General features: G+C 56.3%; 1 protein-coding gene across 1 annotated transcript; it reads left to right on the top strand.

The window, feature by feature from the left end:
• Positions 1-1,034: 1,034 nt before the first annotated feature.
• Positions 1,035-20,042, top strand: RAB8A (RAB8A, member RAS oncogene family; the record flags this gene model as incomplete). The annotated part of the gene is made up of 8 exons (XM_080715972.1): positions 1,035-1,223; positions 8,902-8,962; positions 11,976-12,036; positions 13,662-13,739; positions 16,584-16,673; positions 17,128-17,193; positions 19,013-19,063; positions 19,950-20,042. The coding sequence occupies exons 1-8, from the start codon at positions 1,100-1,102 to the stop codon at positions 20,040-20,042; spliced, it is 624 nt and encodes a 207-aa protein (XP_080572098.1). The 5' UTR covers positions 1,035-1,099.
• Positions 20,043-22,444: the final 2,402 nt, after the last annotated feature.

Below are 22,444 nucleotides of genomic sequence, written 5' to 3'. Positions count from 1 at the left end.
TCTTCATTTTGAAACAGGGCCTCACTGAGTTGCAGAGGGCCTCATTAAGTAGCTGAGGCTGTCCTCGAACCCGGATCCTCTTGTCTCAGCCTCCCGAATGCTGGGTTTACAAGCGTGCGCCACCACGCCCGGCTGTAAGTAGTATCTTCATAGATGGCGAGGGCAGGGAAGACGGTTTCTATTGCAAGTTGTAGGAAGGCCAAGGATGGCCTGAACAAGGCTGTGTGCTGAACACATAGAGAAGCAAAGCAGCTGGGCGTCGCGCACGCCTGTCATCCTAGTACTGAGGTCGAAACAGATTGCAGGATTGAGGCTCGGTTTCCAAATAAAAATGGCTGGGGGTGTAGCTCAGACGGGAATGGCCCTGGGTACCATGAATCTCCGAGGTCCGAGGAGGCCCGGCGCGCAGCTCTTGGCCCAGGTCGTCCATGTGGCGGAGGCCGGGGTATTTATGTCCAAGCCCTCCCGCTCAGGGACGCGTCTGGAAAGGTGTTCTAGGCCCCTTTCTTTTTCCTCGCCGCTGACGGAGATGTCAGACCGCAGATGGAGGTGTCAGGTTGGCCGGTCCTTCCCGCGCTGGCCTCGGGGCCTCCTGCGCCTGCGCAGACCGAGCGCTCCCTCCGCGCGCGCGCGCCCTCTGCTGGAAGCTAACGGTCTCCCCGTGCGCGTGCGCAGAAGCAGGCCCCGCCTCCGGGCCGCGGGCGCGCGGAGCCGTTAGCGACGCTCCCCGCCCTGCCCCGCCCATCGGGAGGCGGGGCGGAGCCGCCCAGTTAGCAGAGAAGAAGGCGGGGACGCGATGTGCCACGCCCCCGGTCCAGGCCCCTTTGAAGCCCCTAACTCTTCACCGTTGGCCAATCATAGCCCGCCCTGTCCTAAGAACCGGCCAATGGGCGGCGCGCTCAGTCTGCTTCCGGCTCCGCGCTCCGCTCGCTCCTTTCCTCAGGACTCCCCTCGACGGGCGGGGCTCGGGGGCGGGCGTCGGCCCCGGTGACGCGCGGCGGGCCGGGAGCCAATGGGGGGCGGGCTCGGGGCTGATGGACGGGCCCGGCGGCCAGTGGCGAGGCGCTGTCCGCACTTCCCGTCCGGGAGAGAGTGTAATATGGCGAAGACCTACGATTACCTGTTCAAGCTGCTGCTGATCGGGGACTCGGGGGTGGGGAAGACCTGTGTCCTGTTCCGCTTCTCCGAGGACGCCTTCAACTCGACTTTCATCTCCACCATAGGTAGCGGGGCCGGGGAGCGGCCGGGGGCTTCGGAGGCCGGGGCGGGCGCGCCCCTGGGGGCTGGGGCCGAGGGATCGACCTGGCCGGGCCGGCCTTGGGCCAGGGAAGGGGCTGCGGGGGGAGAGCAGCCCCTCGCCTCCATCCGAGCTGCCGGGCCGTGCCGGGGCCGTGCCCATTGTGCAGATAGGAACACTGAGGCGCAGGCCCCGGCCTGTTTCCGGGGAGTGTATGTCCTGGGCTGGGGTCTAGGCGAATGTCATCCTGCCGGGTCCTCGCAGCAGCCTCCGACTCGGCTCTCTTGCCTTCCCTTGAGACACGGGGAGCCGGCATGGGGAAAGGACGGTGACACCTGACCTGGGGGGGTTTGCTCGGTTGCCAGGCTCTTTGTGTGCGTCGTCGCAGCCCAGCACCCTGTGCTAGGTGCTCTTATCAGCCCGCCACACGGGGGAGGACTTGGCGGCGCAGGGAGGGCGTGCCCCGTTGCCCTTGCGTTCTACAGGTGGCAGGGATGGGATTTGAACCCAGGTGTACCGGGCCCGGAAACTCGAGGTTCATCCATCCCGTAGAGATGCCGCCATGCACCCCCCCCACCCACCCCGGGACAGGCACAGCTGGGGTCTGGTCCAGCGCACACCGGCCCTGGTTTTAATCCTGGAGGATTCGGGTTCAGAGGTTGAGCCCCTTTCCCCATGACTGACTCCTCCCGGGATTCCCGTGGTGACTCTGGGGAGGAGAGAAGCATCCCCCAGAGAGCCGTGAGATAACACCCCAGAGAGAAACTAAAGCCAGCCGCAGCCCCAGGCAGCCTTGCCGTCCGTGCAGGGCACCAGGGCACGGCTGGCACTCAGCAGAGCCACTCTCCCGCGGTGCCAGCCCACACTGTGGTCGAGGGAACCGGCCTGTTGCCTCCGGCTCCCTGGCAGCCGAGCTGGCTTCTCGAGCCTTAAAAACAGTCCCTTCCCACAATGGAAAGGTTTGACCTGGAAGCGATACCCACCAGAGTGACCTGTGAGCTGGGGAGCCCCGCTGGAGGCGGGAGGTGGCCGCCAAGCCCGGAGTTCAGCCCCAGTTGAGAAAACCTTGGGGTCAGGCCCGGCTCTGTCCCTGTGTGACATCAGCCCGCCATGATGTGTTGACTTCACTCTTGACCTGTATGTAAAGCAGTTACGTGTCAGAAGTGGACTGGAAGGCCGGGCGCGGCGGCGCACGCTTGTCATCCCCGCGCTGGGGAGGCGGAGGCAGGAGGATGGCGCAGGTTGGAAGCCAGCCGCGCTGGCGCAAGAGACCCTGTTTCAGAAATATAAAATAGGTCTGGGAGTGCAGCCCGGAGGTAGAAGGGCTTCCAGGATCCCCAGTACCACCAAAAAAAAAAAAGTGGACTGGAAATCACGCCTGGTCTCCACTTGCTGATCACCCTTGAGCAAGCCCTATCCCTCTCTGAGCCCCGGCTCAGAACTGTGCAGGCAGTCCAGGGCTTTCGCTGTCCCAGACGCCATCGAGGAGGAGCAGAATGGCCCCTGTGAGCACACCAGCAGGCCCTGGGCGGCGGTGGTTGTGAACCCTCTCCCCCGCCCTACTCCAAGTTCAGACTTCGGGGTGGCCCTTGAGTCCACCAGCCAGGAAGTGGCGTGAGCTCCTGGGAGGCTGTGCCAGGCTCACAACCCAGACCTCAGTTTTTCCGTCTCAAATTCTACCTGCTTGGCACAAACATGAGTGACATCAATTCAGGGTTTTGTTTGGTGTGTGTGTGTGTGTGTGTGTGTGTGTGTGTGTGTGTGTGTGTGTGACTAGGGATTGACCCACCCAGGAGGCGTGTGGAGAGCGGAGGTACTGGGGGTTGAACCCAGGGGCATCATACCTCCGAGCCACATTGCAGGCCTTCTTATTTTGAAACAGGGTCTCGCTGAGTTGCTGAGGCTGGTCTTGAACCCGCGATCCTCCTGTCTCGGCCTCCCAAGTACTGGGATTACAGCGTGTGCCGCCGCGCCCGGCTAACCCCAGGGGCACTCTACCTCTGAGCTTTTTTTATTATTATATATTATATTATTATAATTTATATAATTTATATAATAATTTTTTATTATCATATATTATGTTATTATAGCCTTTTTAAAATTACTCCTAGCCTTTTTATTATTATTATTTGTTTGGAAACAGGGTCTTGCTAGAGGCTCTCTCTGAGAATCTCATTAGGATGCTAAGGCTGGCCTCTAACCGGAGATCCTCCTGCCTCGGCCTCCCAAGCACTGGGATTAACAGGCACACACCACGACACTCCACTATTCTCTGATTCTTGACCAGAAACCCCACTTCAGCGCTTCAGGCTGCAGAGAAGCGGCCTCGCCGGAGGAAGATGCGACTTGGTGCAAGAGCCCTAAGTGAGGTGGAGGTGGCAGCCGAACCCAAGGCCCCTGCCTCAGCCCAGCACCCTTGGCGGTGCATCTGTAGGCCTTCTACAGGCCTGTGTTTTCTAGGAAAGTTTCTATTGCCATGACCTTGAAGTTACAGCCTCATAATTCTTGGGCCTCGTAAAGTTTACACTTCCTAATTAAGTTTGGAGTGTTAATAAAACCCAGGAGGAGTGCAGAGCAGAGGGATGCTGGGCAGCTCGGCTGGCTGCAGGGGCCTGACTGATTTTGAATGTCCCTGGGCATCCGGGATGAGGCAGGAGAGGTTTCAGGAAGAGAAGGGCCGGGCGTGGTGGCGCACGCTTGTAATCCTAGCATTAGGGAGGCTGAGACAGGAAGATCGTGGTTCGAAGACAGCCTCAGCTACTTAGTGAGGCCCTCTGCAACTCAGTCAGACTCTGTTTCAAGAAACAAAGAATAGCCGGGCGTGGCGACGCACACTGGTAATCCCAGCACTGGGCGTGAGACCAGAGGATCACAGTTCAAGGACAGCCTCAGCTACTTAGCGAGGCCCTTTGCAACCTAGTGAGACCCGGCTTCAAAATAAAGGATACAAACTAAGGCTGGGGGTGGAGCTCGGAGGCAGAATGCCTCTGGGTTCCATCCCTAGTACTGCAAAACAAAAAAATAAATAAATAAAAATAAAAGCAAAGAATAAAAGAAAGAGGGCTGGGGCTGTCCCTTGGGAGTAGAATGCCCTTGGGTTCTATCCCCAGTCCAAAAAGAGAAGAGAGGAGACCCTGGACGCCTGTCCTGCAGAGCAGCCGAGCACACAGCGGAGGTCTTGTCCTGGCAGAGTGCTCCTGGCAGAGTGCTCCTGCACAGTGCTCCTCTGGCTTTCTCTGTGGACTGGGCATTGAATGCTGTTCATGTCCGCCCTAGTGATGCGGAGCCAGAGCCCTTTCTCCTCCGCGGTAGGGATCGGTTATGGTGTGAACGTGGCCCCGAGGCTCTGACCTCCTCGGGCCATTCCTTACTCCAGCTGGACCGCACAGATGATACTGGGAGCTTCGGTGGCTCAGAAACTAGCACCACTGCACCCTGTAACTCCGCAACTTTTTTTTTTTTTTTTTTTTTTTTTTTTTAGGTACTGGGGATGGAACCCAGGGATATTCTACCTCTGGGCTACACCCCCAGCCCCATTTTTTATTCTTTATTTTGAAACAGGATCTCACGAAGTTGTGGAGGGCCTCACTAAGTAGCTGAGGCTGGCCGCGAACCACGATCCTCTGGTCTCAGCTTCCCAAGTACTGGAGATTACAGATGTGGGCCATCATGCCTGGCTTCGTACCTTTTCTTTTTCTTTTTTTTTCTCACGCTACTGGGGGTTGAACCCAGGGCTGTTCTTCCTCTGAAGTACAGCCTCCGCCTTTTTACTTTGAAACAGGGTCTTACTATGTAGCTGGGAGTCTGCTAAGTTCCTGAGTCGTGGCCTCGAACCTGCAATCCTCCTGTCTCAGCTTCTCTCAAGTACTGGTGTTACAGGCATGCACCACCATACTCGATTAAAAAAATAATAAAGTTAAGCCGGGCGTGGTGGCGCACACTTGTAATCCCAGCATTTGGGAGGCTGAGACCGGAGGATCGTGGTTTGCAGACAGCCTCAGCTACTTAGTGAGGCCCTCTGCAACTTAGTGAGACCCTATTTCAAAATAAAGAATAAAAATAGGGCAGGGGGTGTGGCTCGGAGGTCAAATGCCCCTGGGTTCCATCCCCAGCCCTGCAAAAATAAAATAATAATAATAATAATAATAATAATAATAATAATAATAATAATGAAGTTATATCTGAGCCAGGTGTAGCGGGACACCTGTAATACCAGTACTTGGGAGACTGAGACCAGAGGATCACAGGTTTGAAGACAGCCTAAGCAACATAGACCCTATTTCAAAAATAAAAATAAAAGAAGGACCGAGGTGTACCTCTGAAGTAGAATGCCCCAGGGTTCAACCCCTAGTACCCCCCAAAGTTATAACCGAGTTGGATATGGTGGCACACGCCTGTAATTCTAGTACTTGGGAGACTGAGACAGAAGAATTGAGGTTTGAGGCCAGTCTTGGTAATTTAGCAAGACTCAGAGCAACCTAGTGATCCCGTTTCAAAATAAAATTAAGCCAGGATGCAGGGCAGTGGTGTACGCTTGTCATCCCGGTACCTGGGAGGCTGAGACAGGAGGATCGCAGGTTCGCAGCCAGCCTCAGCTACTTAGGCCCTCCACAACTTAGTGAGACCCAGTTTCAAAATAAAGAATGAAAAATAGGGCAGGGGGTATAGCTTGGAGGTAGACGCCCCTCCGTTCTTTTAAAATGACCCTAAATTCAATCCCCAGTACCACAAAGGGGAAAAAAAAGTTACATCTTTACTTAACATGGACAGACTTTGTTTTGTTTTGTTATTCTTCCTTGAATAATACAGTGTAACAACATTTTATTTATTTACTTTTTGTGGTACTAGGAAGGGACCCAGGGGTGTTTTATCTCTGAGCTATACTCCAGCCAGTTTAAAAGACAAAAACAGCCTCACTAAGTTGGAGGGCCCTGTTAAGTCCCTGAGACTGGCTTCAAACCTGAGATCCTCCTGTCTCAGCCTCCCAAGTACTTAGATGAGAGGCGTGCTACCAGTTTGTAACAAGGATTTATTTATTTTATTTTATTTATTTATTTTTTTGGTGGTACTGGGGGTGGAACCCAGAGGCTTTCTACCTCCGGGCTATACTCCCAGACCTTTTGTATATTTTATTTGGAAACAGGGTCTCACTAAATTGCTGAGAGCCTCACTAAATAGCCGAGGCTGGCTTCGAACCCATGCGATCCTCCTGTCTCAGCCTCCCAAGCGCGGGGATTACAAGCGTGCGTCACCGCGCCTGGCTTTGTAACAAGGATCTAAATAGCATGTACATTGTATCAGGTATCCTAAGCCATCTAGAGATTAATTCCTTTAAGTGATATAACAATTTAGAGTGTATACATTGTATCACGGATTACAAGCCACTAGCCATGGTTTAAAGCCTGGGGTGGGGGGATGCGCATAGGTTCTTTGCAGATACCACATTTTACCGAAGAGCTTTGAGCATCTGGAGAGAGAGAGAGAGAGAGAGAGAGAGAGAGAGAGAGAGAGAGAGAGAGAGAGAAAGGAAGGGAGGATTGGTGGAGAGAGAGAGAGGAAAGGGATAGAAGAGGGACGGGGGTTGAACCCAGTGGCACTCTACCTCCAAGCTACATCCCCAGCCTGTTTTGTTGTTGTTGTTGTTTTGTTGTTGTTGTTTTTCGGTACTGGAGATGGAACCCAGGGGCATTCTACCCCTGAGCTACACCCCCAGTCCTATTTTTTATTCTTTACTTTGAAACAGAGTCTCACTGAGTTGCAAAGGCCTCATTAAGTAGCTGAGGCTGGCCTCGAACCACAATCCTCCTGTCTCAGCCTCCCAAGTGCTGGTATTACAAGCGTGCACCACCACGCCTGGCTTATTCTTTATTTTTGAAACAGAGTCTTAGTAAGTTGCGGAGGGCCTCACTAAGTAGCCGAGGCTGGCTGCAAACCTGCCGTCCTCCTGTCTCAGCCTCCCAAGCACTAGGATGACTAGTGTGCGCCACCACGCCAGCCTAGTTTGTGACTTTACTTGGAAACAGAATCTCACTAGGCCGATGAGAGTCTCGCCCCTTGCCGAGGCTGTCTTCGATTCTGCAATCCTCTTGTCTCGGCCTCCCAAGTTCTGGGAGTACAAGCACGCGCCCGACGCCAGGCTGAGCATCGGCAGATTGGGATGTCTTGATGGACCACCCCCTGGGGTACTGGAGGCTGGCTCTATGCAATGTCAGCATCAGCACACGGCCAGGAAGGCTGCCCGAGGAGGCCCCCGAACACGGGCCTGAGCCCAGGGAGGGAGCCCGGTGGCCATGGACGAAAGAGCATCGCAGGGCAGGGAAGAGCAATCGTCAGAGCCCGGCAAGGGGCACATGCTCGAACATTCTGGAAAGAGCCACTCGGGCAGTGTTGCCCGGGAGAGGCGATCCTGATCCCAAGGGGGTCCCGAGAGGCAGCCAGGTTAGACGGGACCTTGCTGTGGCGCTGGGAATTGAACCCAGGGCGTTTCACCTCCGAGTAACCCCTAACCCCTTTTTTTATTTTTTATTTTTAATCTTTATTTATTTATTTTATAAAGTGTTACAAAGTGAAGAGTGAAGCTCTTCACTTCAGTGGTTTGATAGAACTTAAACAACTTTGCGGCCATAAATTCCACCATGTGATTCACCCATTGAAAGTGTACAGTTTAGCCGGGCGTGATGGCGCACACCTGTAATCTCAGCACTTGGAAGGCTGAGACAAGAGGATTGTGGATTGGAGGCCAGCCTCAGCAACTTAGTGAGACCCCATTTCAAATTAACAAACAAACAAAAAAAAGGAGCTGGATACGCCGGCGCACACTTGCAATCCCAGCATTTGCGAGGCTGAGGCAGGAGGATCGGGGTTCGTAGACAGCCTCAGCTTCTTAGCGAGGCCCTCTGCAACGCAGTGAGACCCTGTTTCAAAGTAATGAATGAAAAATAAGGGCTGGGGGTGTCACTCGGAGGTAGAATGCCCCTGGGTTCCATCCCCAGTACCGCAAAAATAAATACATACATATATACATACTTTTATTTTTTATTTATTATTATTATTATTATTTATTTTATTTTTTTTTTGGTGGTACTGGGGTTCCTGGAAGCCCTTCTACCTCCGGGCTACACTCCCAGACCTATTTTTACATTTTTATTTGGAAACAGGGTCTCCTAAGCCGGCGCGCGCGGCTGGCTTCGAATCTGCGCGATCCTCCTATCTCCGCCTCCCGAGCGCGGGGATGACAAGCGTGCGCCACCGCGCCCGGCCCATACTTTTATTTTTTTAGTGGTGGTGCTAGGGGTGGTGCCGGCTAATAAATAAAAATTTTATAAGTGGTTAGGGGTGTACTTGCAGGTAGAATGCTCTGGGTTCAATTCCCAGTGCCACAAAAAAAAAGGAGGAGGAGGAAGAGGAGAAGGTCAGAAGAGGAGGAGGAGGAGGAGGAGGAGGAGGAGGAGGAGGAGGAGGAGGAGGAGGAGAAGCTAAGCTTTGGGCTTCCTTACTGTGAGCGGGAACACTTCTCAGATGCTCCCGACTTGCTGGAGGCGGGGTCCTGCGCTCCTGAGGGTGCCAGGTGGGCTCCCCGTCAGCCCAGTCCTCGTGGCCGCCGCCTCAGCTGCAGCCCAGCACCCGGGCTGACGGTGATTTGCCTTTTTTCCCTTTTCTTTCAGGAATCGACTTCAAAATTAGGACCATAGAACTCGATGGCAAAAGAATCAAACTACAGATATGGTAAGAGTCACTGCCCCGTGCCTTCCACCCGGCCCACGGCCTCGCCCTGCAACCACAGCCTCGGTGTCTGGGTACCCCCCGTCCCCGGCACGGACTCGCTTCCTGGGGAGCCTGCCCCGCTGGCCGCTGGGGCCCGGGCCCGTGTCCCCACCTGTGGGCAGAGCTCCCGACCCAGGTGGCCGGCGTTCCAGGCCAGCTCGGAGCAGCCCGCTCCTGCTGACCTCGCAGAGGGTCAGCGAGGCGCTCTGGCCGGAGTTTCCTTTTGAAACTTACTCAAAAACATGAAGGCAGCGGGCGTGGTGGCGCAGGACTGTAGTAATCACGGTACTTGGGAGTCTCAGTCACGAGGATCGCCGGTTCGCGGCCAGCCTCAGCAACTTGTGAGGCCCTCCGCAACTTAGTGAGACCCTGTTAGGAAATAAAGAATAAAATTGGGCTGGCGGTATAGCTCGGAGGTAGAATGCCTCTGGGTTCCATCCCCAGTACCTCAAAAAATAAAAATAAAAAAGTATGAAGGTAGCTGGGCGTGGTGGCGCACGCCTGTAGTAATCCCAGTACTTGGGAGGCTGAGACAAGAGGATTGCAGGAGACTCTAAAATAAAATAGGGTAAGCTGGGCGTGGTGGCGCATGCTTGTAATCCCCGCGCTTGGGAGGTTGAGGCAGGAGGATCGTGCAGGTTCGAAGCCAGCCTCAGCTACTTAGTGAGACCCTGTTTCCAAATAAAATATAAAATGGGTCTGGGAGTATAGCCCGGAGGTAGAAAGCCTCTGGGTTCCACCCCCAGTACCACCCAAAAAAAAAAAAAAAAAGCCAGGCATGGTGGCGCACACTTGCAATCCCCATGCTTGGGAGGCTGAGACAGGAGGTTCAAAGCCAGCCTCAGTTACTTAGTGAGGCTCTCAGCAACTTAGTGAGACCCTGTTTCCAAATAAAATATAAAAAAGGTCTGGGAGTATAGCCCGGAGGTAGAAAGCCTCTGGGTTCCACCTCCAGTACCACCAAAATAAATAAATAAATAAATAAAATAAAATAAAATAAAATAAAATAAAATAGGGTAGGGATGTAGCCCAGAGGTAGAATGCCTCTGGGTTCAGTGCCTGGCTCCAAAATAAAATGGGGTTTAAGGGTGTAGTTTAGAGCTCAAAGGTAGATGGCCCTGGGTTCAATCCCCAGTAACATAACCAAAGAAAAAATTATAAGAGTCTGAGCCAGGTGTGGTGCACACCTGTGATTTCAGCAACTTAGCAAGACTCTGTTTCAAAGCAAAAATAAACTGGGCATCTTGGTGCGCGCTTGGAATCCCAGTACTTAGCAGGCTCAGTCACAGGTTCGAGGGCAGCCTCAGCGAGACTCCTCCACCTGGCGAGAGCCTGTTTCACAAGAAAAATAAAATGGGGCTGGGGGTGGAGCTCAGAGGTAGACCGCCCCTGGGTTCCATCCCCAGCGCCACAAAAAGGAAATGGCATAAAGGCCCTCCTCTCACTTCCTCTATCCTGGGGAAGCCCGGGCCTCACTTCCTGGCACCGTTGACCTGAAAGCCCCAGACCAAAATTAGGCTGAGGCCTGGCCCGGCGGTGAGGGAGGCCTGTGCGCCTTCCCCAGCCAGAGGGTGGCTCGGCACGCCACCAGAGATTAGGAAAGTCAGAGCCAGGTGTGGTGGCGCGCATGCCTCTGATCCCAGTATTGGGAGGCCAAGGCCGGAGGATTGCAGGTCTGAGGCCAACCTCTGCGAGTTAGCACGACCCAGTACCACCAACACCACCTCCAAAAAAACACCCACCTCATGAAATGAGGAAGTTGTGGGTCTGGAGGCTCCTCGCCAACAGCACAGTGGTGTGCGGCCCGAGCGCAGCCCACCCTGGCGAGGTGCCCAGGAGCAGGGCGCGCACCTGCCTCCACGCCGGGCAGAGACGCACGGCTGCCATCGCTCTGCCTTCTGCAGCATGGCATCCTGCAGCCCGCCACGCTCGGCCTGTCGCCTCCAGGGGCCTCCCCTCCAGCCACGGTGCACCCCTAGGTCCTGCCTCAGCCCGAGTCAGCACGAGGTCGAGCTCCCTGCCAGGCCGGGCTCGGTCCGGCAGGAGCTGTGGAAGGGCTGACAGGTGGAGGCCTGGGGTGAGTCCAGAGTGGCCCTGCCACCACGGTCAGGCTGCCCCCTTCCCCTCCTCCTCCGTATCTCTGTTCTGAACCTCTCCCTGGGGGGTGGCGCGCAGAGACTGTCCTGACCACTTGTCACCTGGAAGTCAGCAGTGTAGGGCTGCGTGCGGCTCAGCGGCGAAGCGCTCCCTGACATGCGAGGGCCCTGGGCTCCATCCCCAGCACCCCCCCCCCACACACACACAAGTTAGCTGGGCGTGGTGGCGCACGCTTGTAATCCCAGCATTTGGGAGGTTGAGACAGGAGGATCGCAGTTCGTGGCCAGCCTCAGCTACTTAGTGAGGCCCTCTGCAAATTAGTGAGACCCTGTTTCAAAATAAAGAATCAAAAATAGGGCTGGGGGTGTAGCTCAGAGGTAGGATGCCCCTGGATTCAACCCCCAGCTCCTTCCATCAAAAAACAACAACCCAAAACCAAGGCCCCCTCACCAGGAGCTGGGCCGGGCGTGGCTGTGCGTGGCTGTTCACCCCGCTCCCCTCGCTGGGCCAGAGGTACCACTTCCTCGTAGCTGGAGGGAGGACTTCCCTTCACCTAGGCCAAGTGGAGGAGTCCGCAGGTGCTCCCTGGCGGCGGCTGTCAGCGCGCCATGCTCCGCCAGGCGGTTCCCTGTGGGTGGCTCCGGGTTCCCACAGTCAGTGGCATTCAGCCCTGACTCCTCTGACTCCGAACTCCAGCGAGGATTCCCTGGAGGTGGAGACAGGGGAGAGAGCGCGCGGGCCCGGGCGGGAGACGCTGGGTGGCCCTCGCCTCGGGAGGGCAAACCACAGCCTGGACTCAGGAGAAGCCGAAAGCCAGAGCTGGGACAAACGACGATGACCTCGCCATCACCAACTCCCCGCCCTTCCTCCTCCTCAGGGACACGGCCGGTCAGGAGCGGTTTCGAACCATCACAACTGCCTACTACAGGGGCGCCATGGTATGGATTCCTTTTCTTGTCTAGCTCTGAAGGTCCAAGTGCGCCTCGGTGTGGCCCGGATGCCGAGCCCAGATGCCCGCGTGCAGCCTGCTGGGCTCCCTGGACGTGCGCACCCCTAGTCTGTAGGAAGAGCCCGCCGGGTGCGCATGTGCGCCCTTCTGGCTCTGGGGACCCTGCAGGCCTGTCTCAGCTGTAGTCGTCACCGCCTGGGGAGCAGGGGAAGCCCGTTCTCCCAGGTGAGGTCAGTGAAATTAGGGCCACGTGCCCCAGCGTGCGGGTGGGGGCCACGCGGCCCACGTCAGTCTCTGCGGAATTTGCTGCCGACAACTTGTTCGAGGCTGTTGGCCGTTACATCCTCGCCCAGGCCTGCAGCGGGGTGACGTGAGGAACACTGGCTCGTCATCCCTCAAGTATTTACCCCGCGCCTTCCCCGGGCGGGCCTGAGCCAGACGGGAGGAGGCGGCGCTGACCCCAAGCAGGGCACTGGGGGCCCGGAGGGGACTGGGAGTGGGGCCCTGGGCCACACTGAGCTCAGTCTTCTCACCTAGAAAACAGCACAGTGTCTCAGACCAGTGCTTATAAGCTCAGTACTTGAGAGGCTGAGACAGGAGGATCGCAGGTTCGAGGCCCGCCTCAGCAGTTTATAAAGACTCTCAGCAACCCAGTCTGGCCCTGTTTCAAAGTAAAAAATAAAAAGGGTTGGCAGTGCAGTTTGGAGATAGAATGCTCCTGGGTTCGATCCCCTGTACCAAAAAAAAAAAAAAATAGACGTCTACGCAGTATGCAGGCAGCTCCGAGGACGGAGGGCTGTCGCTTTCCATTCAGCCCTGGTGCATAGGCGCCGCTGGACCACACGCTCTGGGAGGGCAGCCCCCGGCTCAGCCCTGCGCATGCGCAGTAGCTGGGAGCTGGTGGGCACCTGGGAGGAGCTGGGGAGACCGTGGTGGGCGGCCTGAGCCCAGGTGTCAGCAATACAGAAACCCCGCGCGATGCGGTGGGGAGCTCCTCCCTAAGATTAGCCCGCTCCCTTCCCTAGCAGAGGGGCTGGGCAAGGCCGGGCCCTGAGGAACTTCCAGAGACAGCTGTGTGGGCACAGGCCTGTCCCGCCCCTCTCTGGGCTGAAATAGCTGACCAGCCCCTTCCATTGAGCGCTCGGCCCGGGGGTCAGGACCACACCGGCGGATGACTGCCGAGGGTGGCCGCGTGGCCTCTGGCCACACCTGGAACGCCGTGGTGACAGGCTGGTTTTCAGTTTAACTAATCTTCAAATCACTACATGGGGCTGGTGACTCCGGCCCAGGTGACCTGGACCCAAGAGGAGACTGAAAGTCACAGCCACCACGGGCTGGCGAGGGTGCGGGCTGAGACCCTGCGAGTGGGGCTGGGGCCTAGAGCCGAGGCAGAGGTCAGAGGTGGAGCAAACCGGGTTCACTCCCCAGTGCCAAAAAAGAAGGTTCACCCCAGGGCCAGGGCAGGAGGGCGCTGGACAAGAGTCAGGGGAAAGATGGCCGCTGGGCTGGCAGGGCTGGCCTCGAGGCCCTGGGGAGGCAGGACACCACCCCCATCCCAAAGAAACGTGCCCCGAGAGCCAGCTCGCCAGGACCCACGTTCGTCTCCTCACCCAGGGCATCATGCTGGTCTACGACATCACCAACGAGAAGTCCTTCGACAACATCCGGAACTGGATCCGGAACATTGAGGAGGTGAGCCCCGCGCCCCCACCGCGCCCCAGGCCACAGCCAGGCCGCGGGGTTGGCCGATCTCAGTCGTGAGACGAGAGATATCTGTACCCGTGGTCACGACCCGCATGCGGTGCTCTCCAGAGAGAAGGTTCTAGAAGCAGCATGACCCTCGCATTGGGCGGGTGTGGCGAGAGTCTGTCAGCTCGTACTTTGAGCAGAGCAGGGTGTGAGCCGGCCCAGCTGGCTGAGGAGACCTTGGGCCGGGAGGGAGAGCTGGGAAGGGGGAGGCCATCGCCTGAGCCAGCCTCTCCCTGCTCCCCGGCCTCAGAGGCTTCCTGGGCAGCAGCCCCTGGGGCTTTGATGACTAAGCAGGTGGGGCTTGGCAGCCATAAGTCCACAGGGAAAGATGGTCCCCGTGTTCTGGCCTCTTGGGCTAGCCAAGCAGGCGGCGGGGTGTGTGTGTGTGTGTGTGTGTGTGTGTGTGTGTGTGTGACAGACAGACAGACAGACAGACAGACAGACAGACATAGATATTGGGGATTGAATAATCCAGTGAGATTGGAGGACGGGATCCAGGGTCATTCTACCTCCGAGCTACACCCCCAGCCATATTTTTATATTTTATTTTGAAACAGGGTCTCCCAAGTAGTTAAGGCTGTCTTCAAACCTGTGATCCTCCTGTTTCAGCCTCCCAAGTACTGGGATTACAAGCATGTTCCACCACCCTTGGCTGGGCTTTGTCTTTTCTCTTATGGTGCTGGGGATTGAACCTGGGGCATTCTACTTCTGAGCTACACCCCCAGCCCGATAATTATTATTACTATTATTATTAATTTTGTTCGGAGGTCCCAGCAGGGGAGCACAGCTACTCGTGTACCCTTGACTGAAGACCGGTCCTCTATTCGGGGAAGGTCGTCCTCTTTGACCAAGTGTACAGCGTCGGGAGGGAGGCACACAGAGCGGTGAGGGAGGAAGGGGGTGCCCACGTCGCAGCCAGATCAGCCGAATCCACCCCGATGGTCAGTGGGGTGACAGACGTCGCAGCCAGATCGCTCACATCCATTTTTTTTTCTTTATTTTGAAACGGTCTTACTAGGTTGTGAAGGTTCTCATTGAGTAGCTGAGGCTGGCCGCGAACCCAGATCCTCCTGTTTCAGCCTCCCAGGTACTGGGATTACAAGTGTGTGCCACCACGCCCAGCTTTATTTGCAGTAATGGGGATGGAACCCAGGGGCATTCTACCTCCGAGCCCGATTTTTTATTCTTTATTTTGAAACAGGGTTTCACTGAGTTGCAGAGGGCCTCACTAAGTAGCTGAGGCCGTCTGAGAACCGCGATCCTCCGGTCTCAGCCTCCTAATTACTGGGATGACAAGTGTGCACCGCCATACCCCGAGAGCACTGAGTTTTAAGGCCAGCCTTTTGTCTACCTCAAGTTTCTAGATCGTCAGACAACGTAGCTGAAGCCCAGAGTAAGAGAGGGACATGATCAAAGCTGCACAGAAAGCCGAGCGTGGTGGCGCATGCTTGTAATTCCAGCATTCAGGAGGCTGAGACAGGAGGATCACGGTTCACGGGCAGCCTTAGCTACTTAGGCCCTCGGCAACTCAGTGAGACCGTGTTTCAACATAAATAATAAAAAATAGGGCTGGAGTAGAGCTTGGAGGTGGAATGCCCCTGGGTTCCATCCCCAATACTGAAGAAAAAATTAAAATATATAAAATAAAATTGGGCTGGGAGCCCCTACTACTTAGTGAGGCCCTTTGTAACTCAGTGAGACCCTGTTTCACAATAAAGAATAAAAAATAACCAGGCATGGCGTCACACGCTTGTAATCGCAGTACTTGGGAGGCTGAGCCAGGAAGATTTCCAGTTCCTGGCCAGCCTCAGCTACTTAGTGAGGCCCTCAGCAACCTAGTGAGACCCTGTTTCAAAATAAAGACTAAAAAATTAAGGCAGGGAGTGTAACTCAGAGGTAGAATGCCCCTGGGTTCAATCTCCATCACCACACACACAAAAAAAATAATAATAATAATAAATAAAAAACAGGGCTGGGGGAGCCGGGTGTGGTGGCACACGCTTGTAATCCCAGCATTCAGGAGGCAGACCAGAGGATCATGGTTCGTGGACAGCCTCCGCAACTTAGTGAGACCCAGTTTTAAAATAAAAAATAGCCGGGCGTGATGGCGCACGCTTGTAATTCCAGTGCTTGGGAAGGTGAGCAGGAGGATCGCACAGATTCGAAGCCAGCCTCAGCTACTTAGTGAGGCTCTCAGCAAACTTAGTGAGACCCTGTTTCCAAATAAAATATAAAATAGATCTGAGAGTATGGCCTGGAGGTAGGGCCACCCCTAGTACCACAAATAAAGAATAAAAAATTGGGCAGTGGTGTAAATGCCCCTGGGTTCCATCCCGGACCCGCAAAAAAAAAAAAAAAAAAAAAAAAAAAATTAGGGAAGGGGTTGTAGCTCAGAGGAGGTCGATTGTCCCTCGGTTCCATCCCCAGGCACCCCCTGAAAAAACAGGCTGGGGGTGTCTCTTGGAGGTAGAATGCCCCTGAGTTCCATCCCCAGTACCACCAAAAAAAAAAAAAAAAAAAAAAATTGGGCTGATATGTAGCTTGGAGGTAGAGCACCCCTGGGTTCAATGCCCAAAACCACAAAAAAGGCAGGAAAAAAAAAAAAAAAAAAAACAAGCACGCTCTTGCCAGTGGCAGCCGAGCCCCGGCTCCTGCCCGAGGCTGGTGCCCGCTGGGCAGCCTCGCTGGCTCCAGCCCGTCCCATGAGCGGGATGCGCCTGCGGTCCAGCCCGCGCCGTGGCGAGGGCTGGCCGGCCGCAGACCCGTCTGACCTCTCCTCGCCCCCAGCACGCCTCCGCGGACGTGGAGAAGATGATACTTGGGAACAAATGCGATGTGAACGACAAGAGACAAGTGTCCAGGGAGCGGGGAGAGAAGGTGGGTGTGACGGCCCCCCGCACGCCCGCGCGCTGACGCAGGCCAGGCTGGGGGCCTTGGGATGCTGGGTTTCTTTGCCAGTGCTGGGGATGGAACCCAGGGCCTCACCTGGTCCAGGCACGTGCTAAGCACCGGGCAGTATCTGCCCTCTCTGTTTTTATGAGCAGGCAGTGCCGTGCCATCCTGGTGTGCCAGGGACCAAGCGCCCTCACACCGCAGTGGGCACACCCCGGGAAGGGCGGATGGCAGTGGCTCAGGCCGCGCGGGCTCCCTCCGGCTTTACCTCGGGACCCCCAGCTGACCAGGACCCAGCAAGGCTACAGGAGCAGGGACAGGGCCGCATCGGGACCCAGCCCCCACCTTGGCTGCCTCGGGCTCCCGCCGGAGACCTGGGGAGCGATCCCCACATCGAGTGTGACCCGGGGCTGATGTCCCCCGTCTCCCTTCTCCGCAGCTGGCCTTGGACTATGGCATCAAGTTCATGGAGACCAGCGCCAAGGCCAACATCAACGTGGAGAACGTGAGTCCCGCTGGTGGGAGACGGGCACGGGACCCCCGCTGCCTGGGGAGCGGGGGCAGGCACAGATTTTCAAATGGGGAAACCGGGGCCCAGGGCTTGGGCTAACGCATGTCAGGCTCTCGGCCCTGTTTCTTGTCCACAGCCAGGCCGGCAGCCAGGCTGGTGCGGCCCTCTTGCCTCTGGGAGGCCAGCCTCTTCCCGTAGCTTCCTGTGGCCCCCAAGTACCTTCCACACTCCCCTGGCCACCCGAGGCCCTGGCGGCTCCCCCTCTGAGCCCCCCGCCCCACCCTCTCCCTCCACAAAGGTTATTCACCTGCAGACCCAGCCCCACCGCCACTCCTCGGGAAGCCTCCATCCCCTGGGGACCCCAGCACCTCGCCACCCTCCACCAAGGGCCTCCACAGCACACAGCGTGTGTGCGGATTTGTCCTCCCGCCAAACCCAGATCCTTCTGGGCCAGAGTTGAGCCCTGAGCTGAGCGCCATGAGCAAGCCACACTGGCCCTCTGGCCGCGGCGTCCCCTGGGCCAGGGAGCCCCGTCCTCTCTCCCGGGGTGTTCACACAGGAGGGGGCACACTTCAGAGCCCCTGCCCACGACTAGGTACCTGCAGAAGTGAGTTGCCAGGCGTGGAGGCACAGCCTGTCATCCTGGTACTTGCAGGGCAGAGACCGGAGGATCACAGGTTCAAGGCCAGCCTCAGCTACTTAGACAGATCCTGTTTTATTTATTCATCATCATCATCATCATCATTATTATTATTATTATTATTATTAATACTCTTATTGGTGGTGGTGGTACTGGGGGTGGAACCCAGAGACTTTTTACTTCTGAGCTACATTCCCAACCTGTTTTATATTTTCTTTGGAAACAGGGTCTCACTAAGTTGCTAAGAGCCTCACTAAGTAGCTGAGGCTGGCTTTGAACCTGCGCGATCCTCCTGTCTCAGCCTCCTAAGTACTGGAATTACAAGCGTGCACCACCACGCCTGGCATAGATGCTGGTTTTTTTTTTTTTTTTTTTTTTTTGGTGGTACTGGGGTTCCTGGAAGCCCTTCTACCTCCGAGCTACACTCCCAGACCTATTTTATATTTTTGAAACAGGGTCTCTTACGCCAGCGCGGCTGGCTTCGAACCTGCGCGATCCTCCTGTCTCCGCCTCCCAAGCGCGGGGATGACAAGCGTGCGTCACCACGCCCGGCAAGATGCTGTTTTAAAACAATAAAGAGATGAGGAGCCAGGCATGGTGCACGCTTGTAATCCCAGCATTCGGGAGGCTGAGACAGGAGGATCACGGTTCTGGGACAGCCTCAGCTACTACTTAGGCCCTTTGCAACTCAGTGACACCCTGTTTCAAAATTAAGAAATAAAAAATAGGACTGGGGGTGTAGCTCAGAAGTAGAATGCCCCTGAGTTCCATCCCCAGTACTGTAAAGAGAGAGAGAGAGAGAGACAGAGAGACAGAGGGAGGGAGATAGGGATAGAGAGATGAGGATGTAGTTTACAGGTAGAATACCTCTGGATTCAACCCCAAGTACCACAAAAAATGAAAAGGACACCAGCCGGGCGTGGTGGCGCACGCCTGGTAATCTCAGTACTTGGGAGGCTGAGACAGGAGGATTGAGGCCAGCCTCAGCAAGTACTGAGACTCATCAACCTAGTGAGACCCTGTTTCCAAATAAGATAGAAAATCAGGCTGAGGGTGTCGCTCAAAGGTAGAATGCCGTTCAATCCCCGGCACCACACACAAAAAAAAGGAAGCGAAGGAGCGGTGAGAGGCCCCGCCCCGTGCCGCTCAGGCCCTGACCCCGCTGTCCCACAGGCCTTCTTCACCCTCGCCAGAGATATCAAAGCAAAAATGGACAAAAAGCTGGTGAGTGTGTGCCCTTCCTGGATCCCTGCGCGGTCCCTGTTGGGTCCGGCCATCCCGGCGGGACGTGGCTGGGGGGAGGTTTGTGGGTATGGCGGAGCGGACGCTGCCCAGGCTGACCGTGGGCACATGGCCCTTCGCCCCACCTGTGAGAAGGCGTCACAGTCTGCTTTCTGTTGCTGTGACAAAATACTTGAGACCAGATCATTTATAAAGAGTAGTTTTAGGCAGGCGTGGTGGCTCATGCTTGAAAGATGGGTGCTTGGGAGGGGAGGCGGGAAACAGGAAAGCCAGCCCGGCGGGGCGTGGGAGGTGAGCCGAGGCTGGGAAGGGATGTGTGGACAGATGGACAGGGATGGTTGGAAGAATGGATAGACGCACAGAGGTGGGTGGGTCGGCAGACAGACCAATGGATGGACGGATGGATGGACAGAAAGATTGGATGGCGGGTGGGGGGGTGGATGATGGGTGGATGGACAGATGGGTGAGCCGGGCGTGGTGACACACGCTTGTAATCAGTACATGGGAGGCTGAGACAGGAGGATCACAGATTCGAAGCCAGGCTCAGCAATTTAGCAAGGCTCTCAGAAACCTACTAGACCCTGTTTCCAAATAAATACAGCTGGGCCAGGGATGTAGCTCAGAGGTAGAATGCCTCTGGATTCCATCCCCAGGACCAAAGGGTGCGGGGGGGACAAGGATGGATGAATGGGTGAGGAGGGTGGGTGGGTGGGTGAGTGGGTGTGTGAATTGGATGGCTAGGGAATGGCGGGCTGGCTAATGTGTGGATGGGGAGGTGGACAGGCGGGTGGGTGGGCGGGTGGCTGTCTGGTCCCGAGGCGAGCACTGGTGCTGAGCGCTAACCTGAGGACACCCTTTGTGACTTCAGGAAGGCCACAGCCCGCAGGGGAGCGCCCAGGGCGTGAAGATCAGCCCCGACCAGCAGAAGCGGAGCAGCTTCTTCCGATGTGCCCTTCTGTGAGGCCGCCTCGCCGAGCCCGCTCCACCGAGCTGACTGTGCGCGCCGCCAGCGAGCCCCGCGGCCGGGGCCTGCCGCCTCCACGCCCGCCCAGGCGCAGCCACCAGGGCGCACTTGAGAAATTGTTTATTTTAGTAGCTGTCTGATCTTTTTCAACTTTGGAGATGGAAGAAGTCAAGAATCTGCTATTTTTCCTGTAGCATCCAACTGAGTGGGCCCACGTACGCATCGTGTACCCAGATAAAGATGGAGTCCAGGTGTGATCGCCAGCGGCAGCCAACATGACGGGCCTTGGCTCTGGGCCATGGGTTCCGTTCCATGTCTCTCCCCAACACGAGTAAAGCCCACCGGGAAGCCTGCCATCCTCCGCGTGGAGCGAGGCCAGGCCCGGGGAGCACCTGCCCGGCAGATTCGGGGCCCACATGACCTCCTCTCAGTTCTGGACCAGTGACAATTCCAACCCCTTCTTTTTAACTGTTAAACCAAAGGAAAGCACAAATTAAGGAAATCCTGTGTGAAACGTGTAGAAGGAAGGAGGACGGGCCAGCCGCGGTCTGGGGCCCAGCCAGGCGTCGCAGCTGTCCTCACCGGAGCACCGAGGGCCCCGCCGCCAGCCCTGGGGGCTCCCTCCTCAGCAGGACCAGCGGCCCGCCTTCCGCCCGCTCCAGCCATCTCCAAATCGGACACTCTAGCTGAAGATTTTTATTTTTCCAGATTTGTAGTGCCACGACGTGACTCCGCCTTTGATTTCCAGCGGCAAGCCCAGGTGACCAGGAACAGGCGCAGAGTCGCCCTGGCCCACCGTGGCCACCAGCACCAGCAGCGCCGTCGCCGTCCCCACGGGCGCGGCCCGGACCCCGGCATTCCAGGTGACAGGTGGCCGCGGCAGCGCTGTCCCCAACCCGGCAGCTCTGCTCTCCAAGACGGACTGGGACCAGACGGCCAGGCCAGGCCGCCCCGCCAGCCTTTCTTTTCTTTTTACTTTTCCCCCAAAGCTGCTGTCAACCCAGCTCATCGGCATCATCCTCATTTTACGAATTAAAACCAACGTACCAGCAACAGTCTGCTCTCCCGGGATCTCTAACCTGCTCTGTTTACATCGATAAACACACCTAAGGAAAACAAATTAAAGCTCTTTCGAAAGCTGATGGTTCTCATGTGCGCGTTTGCCCAGAGTGTCCTAAGGACGCCGTGTACTAAGACGGCTCCTCGCCAGGCTCGGTGGGGCGCTGGAATCCCCGCGCTTGCGAGGCCGAGACGGGAGGATCGCAGGCTCCAGGCCAGCCTCAACAACTTAGCAAGACCTGTTTCAAAAGAAAACAACCCAAAAGGGTTGGTGGTGTAGGTCAGAGGTAGAATGAGCTGGGTTCAGACTCCAGTACCAAAAGGAAAAGACAGCCGAGAGCCAGGTGCATCGTGCACTCCGGTGATCCCAATACTCAGAGGGCTGAGGCAGGAGGACCGCAGATTCCAAGCCAGCCTCAGCAGTTTAGCACCTGCACAACTTAGTGAGACCCTGTTTCAAAAAAGAAAGCGGAGCCGAGCATGGTGGCGCACACTTGTAATCCCAGTATTTGGGAGGCTGAGACAGGAGGATCATGGTTTGTGGGCAGCCTCAGCTACACAGTGAGGCCTTTTGCAACTCAGTGAGACCCTGTTTCAAAATAAAGAATAAAAAACAGGGCAGGAGGTGTAGCTCAGATAGAATGGGTTCCATGCCCAGTACTGAAAAAATAAAAAAGGCTGGGGGTGTGGCTTTGAAGTAGAATACCCTAGGTTCAATCCCCAGCATTAAAAAATATTAAAATTAAAAAAAAAAATTGGGCTGAGGATGTAGCACAGCGGTAAAATGCCCCTGGGTACAATCCCTAGAAACACACACACGCGCACACACACACGCACACACACGCACGCACGCGCGCACACACGCACACACACACACACGCACAGCCCATAAAGACACGGGCATGGTGGCCCACACCTATAGTCTCCAGCCTCGGCAACTTAGCAAGATCCGATTTCAGAAAGAAAGAAACAGGTGTGGAGTGTAGCTCCAGGCTGAGTTCATCATGAGCCCCCAGCCCACGCCACCCCCGCAGCCCTGGGCCCTGTTCTTCACAAGAAACGGGGTCCCCTTCTGCACACGGTGCCTCCGCCTGACCCCCCCACGCCTCCGGGGCCCAGGTGGTACCTGATGAGCCCAGTGGCGCAGCTGGACACTGAGCCCAGTACTCCTGGCCTCCGGGCCGCTTTCTCCCCATCTGACACAAGGCTTGGCCCCAGCCCTGCAGCTCCTCCAGGGCCCAGCGGGGTCCCACCCTGAACTGAACTCAGCCAGAGTCACTGCCTTTCGTGTGTGTGTGTGTGTGTGTGTGTGTGTGTGTGTGTGTGTGTGTATGTGTGTG

The sequence above is a fragment of the Muscardinus avellanarius genome (genome assembly GCF_963383645.1).
Source record: "Muscardinus avellanarius genome assembly, chromosome: 18".
Classification (NCBI taxonomy): Eukaryota; Metazoa; Chordata; class Mammalia; order Rodentia; family Gliridae; genus Muscardinus; species Muscardinus avellanarius.
The sequence above is the reverse complement of the archived record's forward strand: the minus strand, read 5'-3'. Positions and strand labels throughout refer to the sequence as shown.